General features: G+C 55.9%; 1 protein-coding gene across 2 annotated transcripts in view; it reads left to right on the forward strand.

The window, feature by feature from the left end:
* FHOD1 (formin homology 2 domain containing 1) overlaps window positions 1-10106 on the forward strand; it is a 68315-nt gene extending 58209 nt beyond the window's left edge. For both annotated transcript variants that reach the window (XM_050923148.1, XM_050923149.1), the window contains 9 exons: window positions 1207-1359; window positions 3486-3668; window positions 4156-4275; window positions 5348-5509; window positions 5896-6086; window positions 6503-6695; window positions 6788-6950; window positions 8304-8480; window positions 9074-10106. In XM_050923148.1, the coding sequence (XP_050779105.1) occupies window positions 1207-1359; window positions 3486-3668; window positions 4156-4275; window positions 5348-5509; window positions 5896-6086; window positions 6503-6695; window positions 6788-6950; window positions 8304-8480; window positions 9074-9156 (1425 nt within the window). In that variant the 3' untranslated portion in view covers window positions 9157-10106. The remainder of the gene's footprint in view (window positions 1-1206; window positions 1360-3485; window positions 3669-4155; window positions 4276-5347; window positions 5510-5895; window positions 6087-6502; window positions 6696-6787; window positions 6951-8303; window positions 8481-9073) is intronic.
* Window positions 10107-15284: the final 5178 nt, after the last annotated feature.

Raw genomic sequence — 15284 nt, forward strand, 5'->3', positions numbered from 1 at the left:
GAGGAGGATGGTCCTGCTGGACTTCCCAGAGCCTGGTGGGGTCACGGTTCCGGGCCTACAGTCTAAGCAATGCTCAGACACTGCACCCCTGGAGTGGTTCCTTTGGTTTGGTGCACCAAACGTCGTAGGAAAGCGCCCTCCTGGGTCATGGATCCAGTCCCTGCTGGCACACGCAGCCTGTGGACTAGTAGCCCTTTGCAGGGAAAGTGAAGTGAATTCAGTTTCAGTTCCACTGGAAGGTCTCACCCAGCCCTCCTGTCTGTGAATGGTCCCCTGCTAGTAGCATCCCAGCTGCCTTCCCAGGGCTGTGCTGGTCTGCACTGCTAAGGCAGCACAGGCTTGAGGGTGGGAGACAGGGTGGAGGGTAGGGCAAAATCCAGGTTTGTCACATGCAAAAAGATAAACCCAGGAGCAGACATATTCCACGTTTTCTCCCAGGCTGTAACAGCTGCCCCAGCCTAGTGTGCGGTCTGGGGAGGGAGGATTGTGTGGCTTCTCGGAGGAGCGTAATATACCACAAGAGTCGAGAATGAAATTCAGCTGTGTTGGAAGTGAGCTAGTGGATCCAGGCTGCCCTGCACAGCCAGATCCTGGCTCTGCAGGACCCATTAGAAGCAACATTTCTGTAGCAGACGGTCACTCCACGGCTGGTGCCGTTTGGGGTGCATGCCGCTATTTCTTGGTAACTGACCCCAGAGAGAGGGTCCACTCCTCTTCCTTGGGGCCAGTCGAGCCCAGGACCGTTAGTGTCCCCTCACTGGAGAGAGAGAGAGAGAAGGGTCCCAGTCTCTCCAGGCGCAGCTCGTCTTGCACCTGGCATGGCCAGTGGCATCTCTGACAACTTGAGCCCAAGGAGGTGCTCTCACTCTTGGAGATACCAGCTGTAGTGAAAGGTCAATAGTTCTGCTGTGACCCCTACCAGCATGCAAGGCTGTGCTCTGAAACTGCAAGTTCTGTGGGGTAATCTCCTCACCCGCAGGGGTCAGGAAGGACCTTCTCCTGGGGATAGCACTGCACAATGGCCTGGGTGCATGGGAGGGTGGTGAGGTGGAGCTGCCTTCACCGGATCCTGTGTTGGCACCGATTTTGAATAGCTCAGTGGCCTGCCGGGGAAATGTGGCTGTTTCAGGGTAGCCCGTGCGCTCCCAACCTACCTTTCAGTCCCTTTTCTTCTGCTTCCTATTGCCCCCTCCCCCCGCCCCGAAGAAAGCTGCTGACGGGAAGAAGTGCACAGTGGTCCTCGACCCCAAGAGGAGCAATGCCATTAACATTGGCCTGACGGTGCTGCCGCCCGCTCACATCATCAAGACGGCCATTCTCAGCTTCGACGAGTTCGCCATTAACAAAGAAGGGATTGAGGTGAGGCTGCAGTGATTCCTCCCACGAGCCGTTTCTGGCGGTAAACGTTTCCGAGTAAAGAGCAGATGAAACTCCTGCCCCAGAGGGTCACCCTGCTCGAAGCGCGTCCCAATCCGTACTGGGTTTCTCCTCAGCACCCCTGTGCAGGCGGCAGGGCTCTTGTCCCTGCTGTGCACACAGAGACTAAGGGACTGGCCCACAGCTGTCTGTGGCAGAGCAGGGTGTTGAACCGTGTCCACTAAATCCTAGACTAGTGCCCGGACACTGGACTGGAGAGGCCGGCCATCCTCCCTAGCCTGCAGTGTTCTCCGACAGCACTCCGGCTCCAGGGCTGTGCGTGCCACGTGGGTTTTTACAGAGCGTAACTGGATCACGTAGACTGACCTGCACAGCCCAGGCCAGAGTGTATCACAGTGTGGTTCTGCCTTGACCCAGCACCCCTGGAGCACAGCTCTTAGAAAGAGAGGCCCAGTTTTGATTTAAAGGCTGCAAGTAACAAGGAATCTGCCCCAGCCCTAGGTCACCTGTTCCGAAGTTTCATTATCTTCACTGCTAAAAAGGTGCACCTGATTCCGGTGTGAATTCTGTTGGCCAGCTTCCAACCACTGGATCTCCTTCAGTTTTTATCTGCTTGGCTAAAGAGCCCTCGTGTGTCAGAAATCTCCTCATTGGCCCAGGAAGCCTCCCATCCAATATTCTGCTAGAGGAGCTTTAAATACCTTAAATAATTATCCTGTCATTTCTTCGGGACGTGGGCAGGGTGACTCCCAGGCCCAGTCCCCAGCTCAGCTTCCCATCATGCATTTCAGACACAGGAGAAGAGTGCTGGGGAGAAGCAGCTGCTGTTAGGAGCGTGGCACCTGGCACATTGTGTTCCCCAGCCTGTGGATGTTGCTGTGTTGGAGAGTGAGATTCCAGCACAGGCCTTGCGTTGTTCTTTCCTGACATCCTCGTGTGACAGTCGCTGCATCTAGATGCTGGGTGGGCAGCCCCTGCACATAGCTGGGTATTTGTGGGTTCCTTGCAAACAGCATCTGCCCCAGGCTGGCAGACCAATCTCTCCCTGCCCTTCTCCAGCTCCAGAGTTCATCAGATCTCGTTGCATTTTGGTTTTGCCCCAGGCTTGGCCTGTGGATGCCTGTGGTTTGAGGAGGATGAGTGGTTGCGTTTCTCTGGTTCCCCCACCCGCTCTGTCCTTTGCTGCCATGTGGCTTAGCTTTGCAGGAGGGGTGCTTGACTGATCGCTTCCTGGTTCCCCACTAACAACAAACGGTCCCCTGAAGGAGAGCCCCGCGTGCAAGCCCTGGTGAAGGCAGGCTGGAGATTGCTGTAAGATTGGATCCCCATCCCCATCCCTATCCCCTGTGCTCACAGCAGAGCTCACTCCCAGCCAAGCCCCGCTCCCAGCTTCGCTGCTCCTTGTGTTCTCCTCTAGCCAAAGCAAGCAGAAAAGCACCCCTGCATCCCCAGGATATCAGCACTCGAGAGTTACTCTGCTGAGGCCAAGCGCGCAGGCCTGAAGGCTGTTTGGTTGCCCCGTGCCCTGTCGATGCTAGTCCCGGTGTATGGTGAGGGAAGTGTAGGACTCTCCCAGGTAGGCATGGCAGTTCAATGAACCATGATGTGTGATCCTTTACGGTGTCAAAGTTAGACTCGGGACTCAGTTTGTCAGGCCACTCTGTTTTATTAGCGCAGCATCTGCTAATAACACCCAGATAATGTGAGCACCATGCAAGACACAAACTATCTTATTTATACAGATAAAAGGGTGAGAACTTAACAAGATAACAAAGGAAGCAGAATCTGATAAGTTTACCTGGGCTAAGCATGCATAGCTTATTTCCTTACTAACTATTACCGATCTTCTGTTAATGTTTCGCCATTAGCACCATTGTTTATGCCTAATGTTTCTTTTTGTGGCACCTGTATTTCAACATTTCTTATTTCTGCTTAAAGGTACGTACAACATTTCTTTAATCCATTCTTATTTTTACAATTAAATTCATTCCACTTTCACAATGGCTACCGCTGAGACCAGCTTGACACAGTACTGCTGGTACTACTTGCTGTTTGGGCAGCTAGACCTGACCTGCTGCCTCGGACGTGCGGCTCCGTGTGTCTTACAGAAAATCCTGACCATGGTTCCCACCGACGAAGAGAAGCAGAAGATCCAGGAGGCACAGCTTGCCAATCCCGACCTCCCCCTGGGCTCAGCCGAGCAGTTTCTGCTCACCCTCTCCTCCATTAGCGAGCTCACGTCTCGGCTCCAGCTGTGGGCATTCAAGCTGGACTATGAGAGCATGGAGCAGGTAATGGAGCAAACCCAGCCCACTGACCGTTTCCCTGGCAAACCAGACCACGAACATCCCTGACCTTTGGGTTTGGTAGTGCAGATTCCCCTGGATCTCTGCGCCCCACTGCCATGCCTGGGGACCCTCAGCCACATATGTGAATGCCTGTGGCAATTCAGTCCCTGCCTGCTGGTTGGTTTGGATGGGGGCATGGCGCAGCTGCTCTCAGCAGCTGGAGCCTAAGGGCCAGGCCTGCCCTGCAGAGGCCGGCAGCCTAGCCTCCCAGGCACAGGATTTCCCCTGGCTCGGGTGAGTTCTGCATCCTTTGGGCTGAATCCAAGGTCAATGAGCCCACGCAGCGCTGCCCCCTGTCCCAGGATGGAGCGGGACCCGGGCTGGCTGCGGCTAGGTCCCTGGCTCCCGGCGGAGCGGTGAGTGCGTATGGGGGCTGGAGCCGGACGTCGCTGATTTACCAGTCACAGTAGCTGCACCTTTTCCTGTTCAGGAGATCGCGGAGCCTCTGTTTGACCTGAAATTGGGGATGGAACAGCTGGCCAAAAACCAGACCTTCAAGTGTATCCTGGCTACTCTGCTGGCCATGGGGAACGTCCTTAACGGCTCCCAGGTGAGGGGTAGAGGGAGGGACCTGGGGTCTCCTGCAGCTGCCAGCACAGAGCTCCTGGGGGTAAGGAGCTGCCAGCCTGGGCTTGGAAAGGGATGCAGAGTCCCCAGGGGGAATGGGGCTGTGCCCCCAGTGAAGCTGTGTGCCCAAACCTGCAGCTGTGTGTTAGAGAGCAGGCAATGCGTGCAACAAGGAACGCCACACCTGGGGCTATGGTGCCAAGCTGGGTGGGAAATGCTGGGGGCTGGCTGCTGAGGGGGCCAGGGCCTGGCAGCAGGGGGGCCTGTAGGGTAGCGCCTGGTGGGCTGACAGGGCTTAGTGCTGGGGGCTGGTCTGTTGTGTTGCTGCAGAACATACCAAGATCTTGTCAAGTGAAAATCCATGCAGGGAAGTGTAAGAGAGCAGATCAGAGGGTGGAATCTGCTCAGTTGAACTGGAAGAAACTACTAAGGGGAATGGCTATCTGTGGAATGATGGTGTTAGGGCCCACCTGGGATTGCACCAGGTGCTGTAAGAACACATTGTGAGAGGCAAACCCGGCCCCCAAGAGCTCATGAGTTAAACAGACAAGGCATGGGAGGGGAAACCGAGGCAGAGAGGTGATGGCCACGCAGCAGGTTGCCAGCTGTGCTCCCAAGTCAGTACTCTGCCCACTGGACTACTCACTGGTGTTAGGGAAAACAAAGTGGGAGTAGACTGTGTGCAAGGCGGGAGTGCCAAGCTGCGGGCGGTCAGGGCTATCTAGAGCAGCCCCAGCTGAGATGCTGGGCCATAGCTGAGCTAGGGGGAAGGGGCTACAGAGAGTGTCTGGAAGGATGCGGGAGAGGGGCTAATTGGCTCAAATAGCTTCGCCTCCAGAGGAGCAGATGGCAGAGACAGTGCTGGTGCATAACCCCTGCCAGGGAGGGCCACGGGCCTGGGACTGCAGCTGTGAAACTCAGCAGGAGCAAGTGGGAGCCCGGCTGGAGAGGCACGGGGCAGAATCAGCTGCTGGGAGAGAACAGTTGACTCCAGGAAGCCAGGAGGGGTGACCCAGGCTCCCCTGGCTGAGTCTGTGCCTGCGTTTGGGTTTCAGAGCCGGGGCTTCGAGCTCAGTTACCTGGAGAAGGTCTCGGAGGTGAAGGACACCGTGCACCGGCAGTCTCTGCTGCACCACCTGTGCCACGCGGTGGTGGAGAGGTTCCCCCAAACCAGCGACCTCTACTCGGAAATCGCAGCCATCACTCGCTCAGCCAAGGTAAGACACATGTTGGAACCAGCAGATATTCCAACTCCCCCCGCACTGCCCCCAGCCATGCAGCCCCGGGGAGCGACACCTGAGCCTGGCGAGCTGCATGGCTTCTGCAGGCCCAGGGCAGAACACGGGGTCATGTGGGGTTGCACGGCAGCGAGGGGATCCCAAACGCAGCACAGCCATTGGTGGGGAGGGATAGCTCAGTGGTTTGAGCACTGACCTGCTAAACCCAGGGTTGTGAGTGGAATCCATGAGGGGGCCATTTAGGGAACTGGGGTAAAAATCTGTCTGGGCATTGGTCCTGCTTTGAGCAGGGGGTTGGACTAGATACTACCTGAGGTCCCTTCCAACCCTAATCGTCTATGAGTCTATCTTCATTCCTTCCTCAGGTTGACTTTGACGAGCTGGCAGAAAGCCTGAGCCAGCTGGAGCGACGGTGCAGAGCATCATGGGACAACCTGAAGGCCATCGCCAAGCACGAGACCAAACCGGGCCTGAAGAGCAAGCTGACGGACTTCCTGAAGGACAGCTCCCAGAAGATCCACATTCTGAAGGTGGTGCACAGACGCATACTCCACAGGTCGGTCTGCCTGCTAGGCAGGGACCCCCCGGGGTTTGCTATGGCTGCCCTCGTGGGGTGGCGGGCAAATGGCAGGGGAGAATTGGCTGGGGGGAAGGGGTGAGCAGGGGTGACAGGGGAGAAGGCTGTGGGGGGGAGAGCATTTGGCTGGGGGGAGGGGAAATGTTCCTCATTCCCAGTGGAGTTGAGAGTGTTCTCAGGCCTGGGGGGGACAGAGAAGTGGAGGTGGTGTGCAGGGCTGGTGAAGCAGGAGGGGAAGGCGAAGGGGTGGGGGATCCGGGCTGGTTCAAGGACTCCTCCCTTCTGGCAGTGATTGTCAGGGCGGCCTGAGTCAGCTCCAGGTGCAGGAGGGATCGGGGCTGGGTCATGGGCCCCCGTGTCCAGCCCTCACCCCCAGCTGATCCGTCTCTTGGCAGATTCCGCTCCTTCCTGCTGTTCCTAGGCTACCCGCCAGCGGCCGCGCGGGACATGAAGGTGACGGGGTTCTGCCGGCTCCTGCGGGAGTTCGCTCTGGAGTACCGCACGTGCCGAGAGCGTGTCTTGCAGCAGCAGCGCAAACGGGCCACGCACCGCGAGAGGAACAAGACCCGGGGCCGGATGATCACAGAGGTAAGAGGCTGCCCTGGGGGCGGTGGGGGGGGGCCTGCTGAGCCCAGTGCCTCCCCCTCCCCTCCCCTCACGCTGGCCGTGTCTCTCTGCAGATGGAGCAATTCTCCGGCATGGCCAACAGCCCTGAGGCAAGCTCCTCTCCAGCCGTGGGCTTGACCTGCCCGAAGCAGCAGGCGGATGCAGGCCACGAGACCATGAAGAGCGTGTTGAGCTCAGCTGTGGAGCCCCAGAGCCGGCGCAGCAGGGCCAGCCGAGGTAGGGGTGCACGGCCAGCCCGGTCACTGCACTTGCCCTGGCGGTGTGGGAGCGTGCACCAGGCAGCAGCTGGCATGACCCTGACTGCATCTCCACGGGTGGCTCTGCGCAGGCCCCAGGCAATGGCTCAGCTGGGAGCCTGCCAGGGCCCCGCGCTGCACAGAGCAGCTCACGGATCCCACCTCCCACAGCTGGGAGCCTGCCAGGGCCCCGCGCTGCACAGAGCAGCTCACGGATCCCACCCCCCGCAGCTGGGAGCGTGCCAGGGCCCCCCCGCGCTGCACAGATCAGCACACTGGGCTACAGGCACGGATCCCACCCCCTGCAGCTGGGAGCGTGTCAGGGCCCCGCGCTGCACAGAGCAGCGCACGGGTCCCACCCCCCACAGCTGGGAGTGTGCCAGGGCCCCCCCGCGCTGCACAGATCAGCACACTGGCTGCGGGCACGGATCCCACCCCACGCAGCTGGGAGCGTGCCAGGGCCCCACGCTGCACAGAGCAGCGCACTGGCTGCGGGCATGAATCCCAGCCCATTCCGCTGACTCTCTGCCCAGCACAGTCTGTGCTGCAGCTGCTCCTTGGACCTGCTTTATTTGTGGGACCTCAGGGTCATTCCTGCCCATGCCCCAGTGCCTTGGTGCTGGTCTGTGAGCAGCCAGGAACCCCCGGAGGCCCTACAACACGAACTGCCGAAACGCCCCTCTCCAATGGAGGATGTGACACTGGGGGTCCTGCCATCCCGTTCCCCCTCCACACACACACGCATCTTCTAGAGGACAGGATGCTGGGGGCCCAGCCCAGCTCCAGGGTCCTGGCTCGCTGCCCAGCTCAGCGCTGCTGGGCTGTCCCATTCATGGGGCCCCTTGGGATCGGGGAGATGGGGCTCACTCAGGAGCAGGTGGGGTGCAGCATTGCTCCCAGCCAGGTACAGCCCCACGCTCCATGAGCTCCACACGGCCCACTCCCCCGTTGCAGGGCATTTAGTGGGAGCATAGGGTGTGAGAGGGATCAACGGGGTGCAGAGGAGAAGCTGTTGGACTCTTGGGGCTGACAAGCATTCGGCAGTGGTGGGAGGAGGTGCTTGCTGCGGGGTTAGCTGATGGGTTTGGCAGTGGGGGTGGGGGTCAATAGAGCACCCACGGGAGGGAGGTGCGTTTGGCAGGGAGGCAGTAGGGCAGCCGTGGGGGAGGTGGGAGCTGGGGGAAGGGAAGCAGCTGAGTGGCAGTGGGGGCTGTGGCAGCAGGGTGTGGCAGCTGGAGGTGTTGGCTGGGAGAGGACAGCTTGGCAGCGGGACTGGCTGCCCCACACCAGCTGCTCCAGTCCCTCGGCCGATGTTCCTGTGCTCTCTGGGCAGGCGTGGGCCGGTCAAGTCCCTCCGGCAGCTCTGTGCCCCAGGACGACAGCTCTGGCTCCCCGGCGGACGTCTCGGATGAAATCATGGATCGCCTTGTGCAGTCCGTCACCCACAGCACCGGCCCACGGTCGGGTGCCGCCAAGGAGCGCAAGAGGTCACGTGTCAGCAGGAAGTCCCGTAAGTGCCATCCCCAGGCAGAGCCTGCCATGGGGCTAGGGCCAAGCCGTGCCATGGCATGGCATTGCTGGGCAGGAGCGGCTCTGCCTCTGCCAGCCAGGGTGACTCCTGGGAAACTGGCGCCATGGTGTCTGGTCTGACCAGCTAGGCCAAGAGAGTCTTCATGTGCAAAGCCTGTGGGAGGCAGAGCCAGGAGCTGTGCAGGCCCTGGTGTGGGCACTGCCCCGGTGCTGCTGCCAGCCCATGGGGGGAGCGTGCAGGGGGCAGACCCCAGGGCTGGCTGGTGCTGAGGGGCTGTGCAGGCTGGAAGCTATCCCAATGCTGCAGAGCTCAGCCCTGCTGGGCTGGCCCAGAGCCCACAGAGCAGGCGTGAGCCCCTCCAGTCTGGCAGCTGGGCTGAGCGTGTGGCTGTGGCTGGATGGAGTCTCCCTCTGTGGCTGTTCAGAGCAGGCGTGATGGCGGGGGCAGAGGGGGAGGGCCGACCCCTGGGCAGGGTCCTAGAGCCGTTTGCCCTCCAGCAGACCTGAGCTGTGCCCTGCCTGCCGACCCGCCCTCCCTGGCAGCAGGGCCCTAATTCTTGCCTTTCTCCCCAGTGAGGCGGACTCTGAAGAGCGGCCTGAGTGATGACTTGGTGCAGGCCCTGGGCCTGGCGCAAGCTCCCGGCGTGCAAGTGTGACGGTTGTCGTGGCCAGCGGAACCACTGCGGATGGAGCCTGCCTAGAGCCTGCGATGCCCCACTCCCCAGAGCGAGCGGGGCCAGGAACGCGCTGAGTGAGAGCCCGGCCAGCCCAGCCCAGCACTCTGCGGCCTGGAGGAAGGCACTCGCCAGGCAGGGCCAGTGCTTGGGGAGCACCGAGCCCCTGCCCCGGGGCCATAGCCTACCTCTCCTGGCACCACTGGAGCCCCTCTGAAGCCACAGCGGCTACTGCTTCTCCCCACCCCCACCATGGTCTTCCCTGCGTCCTGTCCCTCCCCACACACCCTGCCCTATGGGCCCCCCCGCACCCTGCCGTCCATCCGTCCTGTGCTTTCCTGCAGTGGGACCGTGTGCCGAGCGGATTTGCTCTGGGGACACTGTAGCATTTGAGCTCTTTGCTGGTAGCTGGCGAGTGGGACGTGTGCTGTGGATTAGTTAGGCTGGGCTCTGCAAAGAGAAGCGCTGGCTGCAGTAGAGGCTTGGGCATGGATGGGCTGCATGGCACTGCCATCGCAGCTGCTCCTGGGTGCAGACTCCATCTCCTTGGGTTTGCCTCCTGCCCCTCTTGCCTTTCCCCTTCAGGTCACTGGATTCCAGGGCTTCTCCGAGATTCAACAGGGTCCCACTAGGAAGCGAGTAGCATTTCCCTAGTGGCTGGCACCCAAGTTCTCCCAGGGCTCCTGGCCCTTCCTGGGTGCTGGTGATGGGCGGGGTCTGCGTGTGCACTAGCTGAGCAGTGCATGGAAGCCCCCCTCCCCTGGGGGAGCACAGGGCTGGCTGGCCACCTGGGATGTGCAGTCTGACCCCTGGTACGATGAATCGGGTTGTGTGCGCTGTAGCCACCCTCCAGCAGCACCTGGGGTATGAAGGTCCCAGGGCAGTCACTGGGGCTGGTGCTGATTGGACTGAATAAAGACACCTGCTGTTGATTGCTGCTCTGTGGGTCTCTGTTCAATACAGCTGGGCAGGAGCCCAGCTCTCCTCTTCCCTGCCCATCCCAGCTGCGTGCAAGGCCAGCGGCTCACTGAGCTCCGGTCGCCTGACAGTGTTCAGGGAGCTCCTCGTCCCACCCCTGTGAGCCATGGGTCGCTGGCTGTGCTCCCATCCCCGAGGGGCTGTGTTTGGGGCCCATTAGCAGCACCTACCCTCTCCCTGAGCCCAGCTGCGTTTCGGCCCCTGGGGTCGTTGGCACGGGCACTGTGCTGGGGTGCAGGGAGGGCGGGTGCGAGACGAAAGGGGTGGGGAGGCCAGGGTGAGGGGGGATGTACTCCAGTGGTGCCTGCTCTAAGCAAGGGGGTGTGCTGAGTGGCACCAGGAAAAGCTGCTTCCAGGCCCTGCCCCTTCCCTGCAGAGCCAGGCCTGGTATGGCAGAGGGGCTGGAGGTGGGTTCTGGTGGGAGGCTCATAGCCTGACTCCTGGGCTCATTGGAATGGTTCTGTCAGGCCCCAGAGAGAGGGTCTGTCCCAGCCTGGGCTGTCTGCTGGGCCCGGGTAGGGAAGTGTGGTCGTTACCCCAGCAAGCCCAGGGGCAGTGTGTGCAGCCCTCCAGCAGCAAGACCGCTAGGTTACACAGGGAGCCCAACTGGCAACCATGATGGGGTGGGGATGAAGTCTGGTGAAGATTTCAGGCCCTTAGTGCACCTGTCTGGGCCAGGCTGTGCTGCTGAGCGGGGCCGGGCATCCTTCCTGACCCTTCTCCCACTGGTGACCAGCTGTGCACTGAAGCCCAGGGTGGAGAGACCCTTTCAGTTTTTACCTGAGTGCTGCAGTTGGTCACTTGGCAGGAGGCACCCACTGGGTAGCAAAATACAGAGGGAAACTGAGGTACGCATAGAATTTATAAAAATATTTCAGAAAATTCCAACTGTGCCATACAGAGCAGTGTTCAGTCGTAGGAAACCGCAGCCAGCCCTCGCGGACATGGAGCGTAACTAGCAGCGCCGGAACAGTGACACAGTTCTCAGGAAAGTGTCCACAGGCTCTTTAATGCTCACAAGTGAGGCCCTCAGTGCTACATCCCAGCTCCATCCCTGCTCGGACATCAGAGAGGGGACCGTTTTCTGTGGGAGAAAAGTCAAGGAGTTTGGCTGGGTGGCCGAGTGGGTCATCTGGGAGTAAAAACACTGCATATAGTAAGGCAGCGGAGTGTACAGTGGAGGTACCTCAGTGCTGGAAGCCGGGTCATAAACAAGGAATTATGCTCAGTTATTAAAAGAAATTGGCTATGATTTTGACCACTGCCCGTGGTGGGAGGAGTCACATGACGGGTATGTTATGGTCACTGGATACATCCTAGTCACCCTAATACAGACTGAGTAAAAGGGGCATAGTCTGGACACCACAGAACTAAATTTGGTGGTTGCATAGGTATAAGCAATCATGACAATTTCGTTTACTAGGTCCAAACAGAATGTAGTCAAATCCAGGAATATAGATACTCGATGCTTTAAAAGGGCCAACTTCCGCGAAGTGAAAACAACCAAGAGCAAAACTGAGGGGGAGGATATATTTAAACATGCAAATGTGGATGATGATTGGGAAGGGTTTAAGAATGCTTTATTAGATGTGAAAATAAACAACAGACACTGTCTACAATCACAAAAGAAGGCTTCATTAATTAAAAAAAAAAAATCCTAGTGAAAAGGAGTGGTGAAAGAAGCAACAAAAATATACATATAAAAATGGGAAAGCTGATACCATGGAGTACATAGCAGTAAGAAATGCAGACAATTGAAAAGGGAAGCTAAAAGTATAAGTGAAAAATCTATGGCAGTAGGACCAAGGGGAGAATTTTCAAGAGTGCTAAATGACTTAGGAGCCTGAATCCTATTTTCAAAAGTGACTTAGGTTATTAGGGTCCTGAAAAGGTGTGTGATCTTGAAAGCTCTTAACTGCACCATACCATGAGAGCCAGCAGGTAGGAGAAAAAGGCCAGCTCGGGTCGGGCTGGGCTCTCTACAGCCACCCAGCATTAAATGGTGCCATAAAGCAATCCTTGTGGCAGCTTGGTGCACCTAAGTCCAGCAGGACCCCTCACTCCACATAGAGCCTCCCTCCTCAGTCTCGGGGGTGCCTGCTGGGGAGTTGCTCTCTGGCCCATTCATCCTTGTTGCTGTGTTCCTTGCCACAGCTCAGTACCATTGTAGCATGTTGCCCGAGCCCATTCCAGTTTTCAGAGTGCTGGGAGGCCACATAACACCTTCTTTCCCACCCCAGTAATTACCATCTTTAACACCGGGGGTGGGGGGAGGGCATCTTTCTAAAGACCCTCTCCAGCTAACAGGAAAAAGAATGAGGCCTGTTATTACAAGGAAAGCCTTACGTTGCAAATGCTTTAACTTTTCCTTTTCTGTATCTTTTAATAAAAAGTTAAGAGGATTGTCAATGGTGTGTTTGCCGTGGGACTAAGCAGACTGAGGCCTGTGTGCTAGCCCACGACGGGGCCATGTTAACGCTGACTCTGGTATCATGTATTCCATAGAAATTAACACAGCAGGGGCCAGCAGCTGCTCCTGAGTGTAACGCAGGGGCCTATGCTGCTTCCCCAGTCTCTGGGAGGCGAAGGGGAGCCTCACTCAGCCTCAATCTCATGGGGACGTGTTAAAAGAATGGCCACACGGGGTCAGACCAATGGTCCATCTAGCCCAGCAGCCTGTCTTCTGACTGCGGCAATGCCAGGTGCTTCCGAGGCAATGAACAGAACAGGCAATAACAGTGATCCAGACCTGGCTTCTGGCAGGCAGAGGCGTAGGAACACCCAGAGCACGGGGTTGCATTCCTGACCATCTTGGCTAATGGCCATTGCTGGACCTACCCTCCAGGAACGTAGCTAGTTCTTTTTTCAATCCAGTTATAGTTTTGGCCTTCACCATATCCCCTGGCAACAAGTTCCACCGGTTGACTGTGCGTTGTGTGAAGAAATACTTTCTTTTATTTGTTTTTAATCCTGCTGCCTGTTAATTTTACTGCCTGACCCCTGGTTCTTGTGTTCTGAGAAGGAGTAAATAACACTTCCTGATTTACTTCCTCCGCACAAGTCATGATTTTATAGCCCTCTATCATATCCCCCTTAGTCTTCTCTTTTCCAAGCTGAAAAGTTCCAGTCTTATTAATCTCTTCTCATACAGAAGCTGCTCCATACCCTTAATCTTTTGTTGCCCTTCTCTGCACCTTTTCCATGTCTGATGTATCTTTTTTGAGATGGGGCAAACAGAACTGCAGGCAGTATTTAAGATGTGGGCGTATCATGGATTTATATAGTGGTATTATGGTATTTTCTGTCTTACTATCTATCCCTTTCTTAATGGCTCCTAACAATCCCTTAGCTTTTTTGGCTGCCGCTGCACGAGTGGATGTTTTCTGAGAACTATCCACAATGACTCCAAGATCTTTTTTGCGTGGTAACAGCTCATTTAGACCCCATCATTTTGTATGTATAGCTGGGATTATGTTTTCCAATGTGCATTACTTTGCGCATATCAACGCCGAGTTTCATTTGCCATTTTGTTGCCCAGTCACCCAGTTTTGTGAGCTCCCTTTGGAACTCTTCCCAGTCTGCTTTGGACTTACCTATCTTTAGTAATTTTGTATCTGCAAATTTTTCCACCTGACTGTTTACCCCTTTTTCCAGATCATTTATGAATATGTTGAACGGCACAGGTCCCAGTACAGACCCCGGGGGACACCACTATTTACCTCTCTCCAGTCTGAAAACTGATCATTTATTCCTACCCTTTGTTTCCTTTTTTTAACCAGTTACTGATCCATCTTATGCCATGACTGCTTAGTTTGCTTAATGGCCATTGGTAAGGGACCTTGTCAAAGGCTTTCGGAAAGTCCAAGTACACTGTATCCAGTGCATCACCTTGTCCACGGGCTTGTTGATTATCTCCAAGAATTTAATAAATCGGTGAGACATGATTTCCCTTTATAAATACTGTATTTTCTCTTCCTCAACAAACCATGTTCAGTCTGTATGTCTGATAATTCTGTTCTTTGCTATAGTTTCCACCAGTTTGCCTGGTCCTGAAGTTGGCCTGTAATTGCCAGGATCGCCTCTGGTGTCTTTTTAAAAAATTGGCATCATTTTAGCTGTTCTCCAGTCATCTGGTACAGAAATGGATTAAAGTGGTAGGTTACATACCACAGTTAGTAGTTCTGCAGTTTAACATTTGAGTTCCTTCAGAACTCTTGGGTGAATCCCATCTGGTCCTGGTGACTTACTGCTGTTAAATTTATCAATTTGTTCCAAAACCTCTACTGACACCTCGATCTGGGACAGTTCCTCAGATTTATAACCTACCAAGAATAAATTGTGTGGGATTCTCCCTCACATCCTCTGCACTCAAGCCCAATGCGAAGAGTTCATTTAGCTTCTGTGCAACAGCCTTGTCTTCTCTGAGTGCTCCTTTGGTACCTCCTTCGTCCACTGATTGTCCGGCAGATTTCCTGCTTCTGATGCACTCAACTATTTATTTATTTATTTTATTTGCTGTTTGTTTTTGTTCTTTTGCTGGTTCCTCTTCAAATTCTCTTTTGGCCTGCCTAGTTCTACGTGGTTTGCCAGCGTTCACTTCTTGCTATTTTCCTCAGTAGGATTTGACTTCCAGTTTTTAAAACATGCCTTTTTGCCTCTGACCACTTCTTTTACTCTGTTTAGCCATCATTTAATAAACAATAGGAAGATTTATTAAATAGGAAAAGGAAACTAGAGCTTTATTTACAAGGCTAAAGCAAGCCAGCATCAAAATACAAATGAGTTTGTCTTAGGTTTCAAAAGGTAATATAGGTTTCTAGCATCAGCAAGCTCTATTTGTCCCTTAGGGCTAGCCCAGGCTAAGCAGCTGGGGATCTCTTGCTTATGCCTAGGAACACCTGGCCCATCCCCCAACCACCCCCAGAGTACAAGCAGCACAGAGATACCTAGTTCCTTTGGTTTGGGGTTCTCTGGCCACGTGCTCTGAGCTGCAAGCTTGGCTGATAGGAGGAGTCAATTTACATAACTCATTTTTGCACAGAGAAGGGGGCGTTACAATTTCTGTAGAACAGTTCTTTCCACTAACTAACGTCCTGCCAGGAGGGCAGGGCACTGGACTAGGTGACCTCTCA

The sequence above is a fragment of the Gopherus flavomarginatus genome, chromosome 14 (assembly GCF_025201925.1).
Source record: "Gopherus flavomarginatus isolate rGopFla2 chromosome 14, rGopFla2.mat.asm, whole genome shotgun sequence".
Classification (NCBI taxonomy): domain Eukaryota; kingdom Metazoa; phylum Chordata; order Testudines; family Testudinidae; genus Gopherus; species Gopherus flavomarginatus.